Source organism: Coccidioides immitis (genome assembly GCF_000149335.2).
Source record: "Coccidioides immitis RS genomic scaffold supercont3.4, whole genome shotgun sequence".
Classification (NCBI taxonomy): domain Eukaryota; kingdom Fungi; phylum Ascomycota; class Eurotiomycetes; order Onygenales; family Onygenaceae; genus Coccidioides; species Coccidioides immitis.
In genome coordinates this window covers 2,879,091-2,887,886 of record NW_004504311.1, presented here as the reverse complement: position 1 = coordinate 2,887,886, position 8,796 = coordinate 2,879,091, and the positions used below count along the sequence as shown (strand labels likewise).

The window sequence follows — 8,796 nt, the reverse complement described above, 5'->3', positions numbered from 1 at the left end:
CTGTAATAACATCTATGCTAATGAATTTTCAAGAGTAATTTGGGATTGGTAAGAGTGATAGTCCTTCTTAAGACTTTCTGTAAACTCTTCTTGAGCTCTGGCAGACCCTACAGACTTTGCAACACTTCTTCACCAGTTCTCTTATTCTTGGCCAAAAGTATTTGTGAGCTATAAGCTTGTACATTCTTGCTGTAGCAAAATACTCTGCAAGGGGTAGATCATAATGATATCTAATCAGCTCTATTTGCAGAGCCTCATTCTGAGGAATGTACACATAACTATCTCTATAGAGAATACTCTTCTCCTTTTTCCACATCACAAATTTCTTTGTGTCTGTCTTAATGCCTTCACAGACCTCAGCTGCATAGTCATCACTTTGCAGTAGATTTGGCAGTGATGCCAACAGGTTGGAGCTGCTCTTTTCATAAGGATTCTTCTTGTGGACCAGATCTTTAATCTTCTGAATCTGCATTGCAATCTTCTTCACTTTGCATGTGTCTTTTAAGATAATCTTTGTGAGTAGTTTCTTGATCTCAACCTGAAGCTTTATGAAGATGAGTTGTGTATTCTCATCTTCTCTCTTCTCTCTCTGGTTTAGAGAAACTTGAACTGTTGATTCTAACTTTTCTGTGGTTTCTTGCTTCTTTGTGAGCATTACTCTTAGTTGGTTTGCAGTCTTGTGATCCTTCTTATCATCTAGACCAGTCTTCTTGGCATAGTCAGGTCTTTGTGAGAGTCCATCTGCTGGGTTCTTAGTTTCTTTCACATGGTCAACTGTGAACTAAAAGACTGTCAGTCTTTGTGTCCAGTAGACCTGTCTTCACAAGAGATCTTGAGCAGTCTGGAAGTAGTGCAGGCTATTATAATCTGTAAGAACTTGAACTGGTGTTTGCAAGCCTTCCAACCAGCAGCACCAATATCTAAATAACTTCACAATTGTGAGCAGTTCCTGATTATGAATGCTATAGTTCATCTCTGTGGGTTGCATCTTCTGTGAATAAAACCCAACTAGAATCCAGATGCCATTCTTTGCCAGCTGTAATAGAATACCACACACTACAAAGTCAGATGCATCTGTTTCCAATCTGGTCTTCTGTTTCATATCAAAATGGTGAAGCATAACAGCTTCCATGAATGCTCTTTTCAGACTTATAAAGGCTTTGTGACCTTCCTCAGTCATGAAAGTGTTGGCTTCTCTCCTCATCTCTCTTCACATGTGTCTGCTTAGCTTTGCTTCTCCTCCCTTTAGAAGAGCAGTCAGGCCACAGGCTATCTTAGAGAATCTTGGGATGAAGCACCTGTAAAAGTTCACAAATTCTAAGAAGACCTGGATCTCTTTCTTACTGGTTGGCTCTGGCCAGTCAAGAATAGTGTCCATGTGGCTCTTCTCCATAAGAACACCCTCTGGTGTTATAACATACCCAAGGTAGTTAATCTCATAAGCATTGAACTTGCACTTTGCCAGCTTGCAATAAAGACCTGCATTCTTGAGTATCTTAAGTACTAATTTCACATGCTTCTTATGGTCCTTCTCACAAGCCAAGTACACAATCATATTATCAAGATAGGCCACTGCAAACACATCCAGATATTTGCTAAGTGTCTTTGTGATATATGATTGGAAAGCTGCCAGTGCATTCACAAGTCCAAAGAACACTATCAAGTACTCAAATAGCCTCTGTGGAGTCTGAAATGCAGTCTTCCACTCATTCTCTTCACAAATTCTCAGTCTATAGTAGGTGTTCTTGACATTCAACTGAGTGAATATTGCAGCTCCCACAAGCTTATACAACACATCTTCAATCAGTGGTAGAGAATATCTATTCTTGACTGTTTTTGAATTCAGATTGTGATAGTTCACACATATTCTTAGTTCATTATTCTTCTTGGACACAAACAGAATGGGTGCTCCTGCAGATAACTTGGAAGACTGAATGAATCTATAGGTTAGAGCACTGCTCAGATATTCACAAAGAGTCTCTTGCTCAGCTTGTGAAAGTCTGTATATTCTTCCAAATTCTGACTGCTTCTCTGGTTCAAGATCTATGGTCAAATCATCTTCACAGTGTGGTGGCAGCTCTCAAGCCCTCTTGTTGCTAAATACTTCTGTGAGTTTGTGGTAGGCTTCTGGTATCTGGAGGTCTAGATTCACTGTCACTATCTGTTCTGATTTGCAGAGAATCATTATATAGATGGGCTTCCTTTCTTCCACAAGCTCTGAGAGATTAACTGGTTTAATCTTTGTGAGTGGGTCACAACACACAGTTTGGAACTCTAGCCTTAGTTTCTTGAAACATATCTTGGGATTGTGTCACTGCAGCCAGCTCAAACTCACTAGCATCTCATCTCTTATGTTCACAATCATCACTTGTTTATGGAACAACTGCCAGTTTCTCTGAGAGTCACAGACTTCAAAGAATATATTCACAATCTCTTCTGCAAGAGTGATATTCTCATGATCTATAGCAGTTTTAATCTCTATAGATATCTTGTGCATCTCTAGGTCTAGCTTTGCGGCCAATTGTGAACTGATCACTAGAGATTGACAGCCCAAATCTATTAGTGCTGACCAGATAATACTCCTGTCAGTTGGGCTTCACATGCCTAGGACAATAGGGGAGAGAGCAAGAAGATTGTTCTTGAACAACTTCATTATATTGATTCTATCTACTCACAGCTCTTCAACTTCCTATTTGCTATCCTTCTTCTTCTTGGGACAGTCTTTTGCAAGATGGCTCTTTTGGCCACACTCAAAGCACCTCTTATTCTTTTTCAAGACTTTGTGATTCTTGGTAAGATTCTTCTCCATCTTCTAAGCAGGCCTCTGGGGTTGACTTTTCTTATTCATTCACAGTCTTGAGTCATTGGTCTTTATATCTCTGCAAGTACTTTTAACTAGATTGGTAGACTTTGTGTGTGAGGCATTCTTTGTATAGGCTACTGACACACTTGATCAGAGCCAGATGGCCAGTGCTACTATATCATCAATGTCATCTGGTATCTCCAGCTGTTCATCCAGTTTGGTTCACATGAGCTTATTCAAGCCTTATATAAACAGGTTCTTCTTCATTTTTGCAGAATCTTCAAATTCTTTGTCAATCTCTGTTGTGAGCTCTAGAAATCATTGGTGATAGGCATAATCAGTTTCATCCAAACTTTTGTGAAGATCAAAGATTGCTCATCAAGAGTTTTGCATGTGGTTTGCTGGGTCTTCTAGCCTTGTGTGTAGAAATTCTTTAAGGCCAGTCTAGTTGTTTTTTGATGAATTGTCTTTGTGGTGGGCCTCCCAAAGATCTTTCTTAATATAATCAAGTCCTGTGAGAGCATATGTGAGGGTATTCTTATCATTCAGTTTGCTTGTGTTGTGAATGGATTCAATATCTGAGATGAACTGGTGATATTCTGTGTAGATTCCAGTCTGGTAGCATTTTGTGTGTTGTGGTAGTCTCAAGATTGACAGACACTTTGTGGGTGTTGGGTTGGAGGTGGTCATATCAAGAGATTCACTTTGTGAGTGCTTTTGGGTGTTCTGGAGGGCATTCAACTTCTCTTGCCATTTCACCATTTTCTTTAGTAGCTTGGTCTCCTCACAAAGCTGTTGGATTTTGTCTTTTGGTGTCAGGATAGACTCTCTCTCTGAGTTCACAGTGCTTGTTTCATTGACAGTTGAGAGAGATGAGATGTCAAGATTGATTATCTCTTTGTGAACTTGGGTTTGTTCTTCAGATAGATTTTTGACTGGTGTTCCAGGTTCACAAGTTTCAGAGGGTTGGCTTCTTTGTGTTGATACCATTGTTGGGTGTCACCAAAGAAGAGTGGCAAAATGTGAGGATCATACATGTGGATCAGTGTGACAATGAATCTCTAGAAGAAATATACATGGAAAAAGAGTATGTGAGGTAAAAGATCTGTATTCTGGCAACTATATATGACTTGTAAACAAGATTACCACTGGCTTCCAGCAAGAGATTTGTGCAGTGACAGCCTTTTATGTGTGCTCGCAAGCATGTGACTTAGTGCCTTATGAGAACACATGCAACTCCCAGCAGCTTGTGAGCTGAGGCCTCTGGCCCTCATGGGTGCTGTTTGTCTGTATAAGGGGTTCGCGGCGAATTCTTACATTACAATTGTGGAGTCATTTAGATATTGGCACTGCTGGTTGAAAGACTTGTGAACACCAGTTCAAGTCCTTACAGATTATAATAGCTTGCACTACTTCCAGACTGCTCAAGATCTCTTGTGAAGACAGGTCTGCTGGGCACAAAAGCTGACAGTCTTTTGATTCACAGTTAACCATGTGAAAGAAACTAAAAACCCAGCAGATGGACTCTTGTGAAGACCTGACTATATCAAGAAGACTGATCTAGATGATAAGAAGGGTTGCAAGACTGCAAATTAATTAAGAGTAATGCTTGTGAAGGAGCAAGAGATTACAGAAAAATTAGAACTAACAGCTCAAGTTTCTTTTAACTAGAGAGAGAAGAGAGAAGATAAGAATGTGCAACTCATCTTTATAAAGCTTCAGACTGAGATCAAGAAACTACTTATAAAGATTATCTTGAGAGACACATGCAAAGTGAAGAAGATTACAATGCAGATTCAGAAGATCAAAGATCTGATCTGCAAGAAGAATTCTTATAAAAAGAGCAGCTCTAATCTGTTGGCATTACTGTCAAATCTACTGCAAAGTGATGACTATACAGCTGAGATCTGCAAAGACATTAAGATAAGCACAAAGAAATTTGTGATATGAAAAGAGAAGAAGAATATTCTCTATAGAGATAGTTGTATGTACATTTCTCAGAATAAGGCTCTGCAAATAGAGCTGATTAGATGTCATCATAACCTATCTCTCATGGGGCATTTTGCTACAGCAAGAATGTATGAGCTTATAGCTCACAAATACTTTTAATCAAGAATGAGAGAACTGGTGAAGAAGTGTTGTGAAGTCTGTAGAGTCTGTCAGAGCTCAAGAAGAGTTTGTGGAAAGTCTTAAGAAGAACTATTACTCTTACCAATCCCAAATTACTCTTGAGAATCTATTAGTATAGATGTTATTACAGATCTCCCTGCAAGTCTGAATTTTGAGAAGATGCAGTTTGACTGTATTCTGGTTGTAGTGAACTGATTCACAAAGATGGCTCACTTTATCCCTATAACAAAAAAGCTGATATTAGAGAAATTGACCCATCTCTTTATTCACAAGATAGTGAGATTGCATGGATTATCTGTAAGTATAGTAACAGATCAAGAATCTCTGTTTATAAGTGAATTTTAAGATAATTTGACTCACATCTTGAAGATCACAAGAGCAATAAGTACAGTATTCCACCCATAAACTGATGGTCAGACTGAGAGACTGAATAGTGTGCTGGAGCAGTATCTGTAAAGCTATATCAATTATAATCAGAATGACTGAGTGATGTAGTTGCCAATAACTGAGTTTGTGTACAATAACTTATAACAGACTTTCACACAGAAATTATCTTTCCAGCTAATATATAGACTGAATTCATGAATGGAATTCTTGAACTCTGATGAGTATAGCTATATGTGCAAGAATTCAAGAGATCAGGCAGAGACAATGAGATTGCTTCACAAAAAGACTAAGAAATTGCTTGCAAAGGCACAAGTCTATCAGAAAAAGTACTACAATCAGAAGTACACTGTAAAGATCTTCCAGATGAGAGACAAGATATAGCTTGATCTTCACAATATCAAGATCACACAGTCTAACAAAAAACTGAATTTGTTGAGGCATGAGTCTTGTAGAATTATAGAGAAGATAGGCTTGTGAGTCTACAGACTGGAACTGCCTTCAGGTCTGCAAACTTATAATGTCTTTCATGTATCTCTGCTCCACAAATACAAGACCTGCAAAGAAATTAATAGCTCATCTTATTATAAAGTTTGTGAGATGAACAAGAATGAAAAGAAGTATCAGGTCTGTAAGATAATTAACTTAAAGAGAGAGAGTTGTGAGCTGTAGTACAGAGTACATTGAGAAGAATATAATAATGAGAAGAACAAGACATAAGTTTCTGTAAGCAATGTCTGTCTACTGAGAAAGCTACTCCAATAATTTTATAGTAGGAACCTGGACAAGCCTGGTTTGTGAAAGAGATGGATGGAGGTAGTGAAACTAGAAAATGAGTTAGAGAGAGAAAAAACATAGTCAAACTGAACTGAATTTAATTAATTTCAAAACAAAAAAAGAAAAAACTAAACTAAGACTATATAATTAGAGTCTCCAGCTTCTTCTGCAAAGATCTGTAATAACTATCTATAATCTCACTGCTGGAAAGAGCAAGCAAGATGCTTATAATATAGACAGTTGTTATATTTTTGACTCAAGTCTGTGAAGATGCACTCTGCAAAAACTATATTATTATAGCTCTGCTGTGCTCTCTTGCAGACAGAGCACTTCTGTTCTGATAGTGACTGGGCCCCAGCTTTAGTCATGAGAATACTCTTGTGGAGCTGGATGTGAACAGCTAACTGATTTGAATTATCCAAACCAGTAATAAGCATGAATCTTTAGATAGGCTTGTGATATTATGCTTTTTTGTGGGCAGATAAAGCTTGTGCTTCTGTATGGGAAGAAAGATCTGAAAGGACCACTGAATTAGTCTGTAATGCATTAGTGAAAGTAGCAGCTGGTGGCATTTGAGTGAAGATAATCTGAAACTATTATTGTTAATCTTGTGAGAGAGATACTAGATGGTTTCAAGCATTCTGTGGAATCACAGCACTCACAAACTCTGTTGATGCAGGGGAAACAACAACAACAATCTAAAGAAGATTAGCTATGAACTAAAATATAATAGAGAATACTTATATTTCTGGCTGGAACTGGAGCAATAACTGTAAGAGAGAGAGATAGAGTGACAGGACTCTAACTCTATCAGCACACAAATTAATGTTAGCTTGTAAGAAGTACTTACAGCTTGAGCTGGTGTAAAGAGAGTAATGATAACTGGTGAAGAAGAAAGAGAGAAAATAACAATATTTTAGAACTGTCAGTTGTAAATGCTTTTCAAACTTCTTGTAACTACTTACTGAAGGCCCAATCTCATCTGTAAAAGAGAGAGTGGGAGTTCTTCTGAGAGAGAAAAGTAAAGATGAGTTGTGAGAGAGAGAGAGAGAAGACTGTACACTGGCAGTAATTGCTAGCAAGCATCAGTCTCTCTGTAAACCAAATCCCACATAAAGATAAAACCAAATAGCCATGTAAAGCAAAGACACAACCAGAGGTAAACTCATCAGCTTGTGGTTTTTTGATTAATTATGTGGAATGTTGAAGTGAAGCTATTTTTCTTTCAGAATATTAGAGATATTCTGTAAGTCTGCCTCTCATGTGAAGCAGTGCTTGAAGGGTTCACTTATCTTTGTAAAGATGATATAGACTAGAGAAGAAAGAGAAGAAAAGAAGAAAAAGAGAAAGCAAGAGAAAGCTCTCTCTTAAGCTAGTATTCATTATCTAATAGTGACACAGAGCTAGTAAAAATAATAGAGACTCTCTACACATTGTTGTGTTATTAGGTTCTGTTGTGTTATTAGAGTTGTGTTGATATCACATCTCTAGTAAGACTGTACTCTTTTTCTTATGAGGAAATTTTTATTTTTTCAAAGAGGTTTTTTGTTTTTCTACTCATGAAGATTTTTAATGAGACAGCTGTCTTGAGAGATCAAGACTTACAAGAGAGAGGAATCTGTAAGAATTCACCACAAATCTCTTACATGAATGAACAGCATCTGTAAGAGCTAGAGGCCTCAGCTTGTGAGCTGCTGGAAGTTGCATGTGTTCTTGTGAGACACTAAGTCACATACTTGCAAGCACACATAAAAGATTATCACTATGTGAATCTCTTACTGAAAGCCAGTGGCAATCTTATTTACAAGTTATATATAGTTGCCAGAATACAGATCTTTTACCTTGTGTACTCTTTTTCCATGTATATTTCTTCTAGAGATTTATTGTCATACTGATCTACACATACAATTCTCACATTTCTTTAAGAGTCAGTAATACTATATCTTGTTCTTTCAGTTTATGTCTGGGTTGAAATCTTCTAACCATGACATGTCTAGAACTATATTTATGTTGACTATATTAATTATTGTAAATGTATGTTTTACCATCTTTATGATCTCTATAGAGTTCATTATAGTGAGTTGAGTCTTGTAGATACTGTATCAATCAGCCTCAGCTCTGTTCAACATCTTAATAACTTCTATAAGTATCTCTAGTTGATTCCAGTTTAATTGAGATATCAGTTTGTAGAAGATACTGTCCACTGTAGTATCTGAGTTCAACAGTGCAGCTTGCTCTATAAGATCATCTGATAATGTAGTTAGTATGATTGACAGATATATACTGTGTCTGCTTGCCTTCTTTATTGAATTAACACTCTGTCTTTCTAATATTTGATCTGGACCTTGCATGAGCTTTATAACTCTAGTCTTTATCTGATTCTTATTCTTTTTGTCTGTCTGTTGGGACTTGTTGAAGCTGTTTGTACAGAACTTTACTTTATAGTCTGATTGACTATATTTTAGACAGAGCTCTTTATTTATTTGTTGTTTGTATTTCTCTTTTAATATTTTTGAAAGTGATTTTACTGGTGTTTTCTTTATTTGTAGGTAATCTTCTTCATTATCTTATTAAAACATATCTTTCTCTTGAAAGATTGAGATTTTCTGTTTCTTCTTATTTTAATTCTTATCTTACTGACTTTGCTTCTTCTTTTCTAGAATAAACTTAATAAGCATTACTTGTTCTTATAATTCTGCAAC

General features: G+C 37.0%; 1 protein-coding gene across 1 annotated transcript; it reads right to left on the bottom strand.

Moving 5' to 3' along the window:
• Positions 1–8,196: 8,196 nt before the first annotated feature.
• Positions 8,197–8,772, bottom strand: CIMG_13448 (uncharacterized protein; the record flags this gene model as incomplete). Its single annotated transcript, XM_001245847.1, has 3 exons — positions 8,197–8,330; positions 8,379–8,548; positions 8,732–8,772. 3 exons carry the CDS (start codon positions 8,770–8,772, stop codon positions 8,197–8,199), a joined length of 345 nt encoding a protein of 114 aa, XP_001245848.1.
• Between the last annotated feature and the right edge of the window lie 24 nt (positions 8,773–8,796).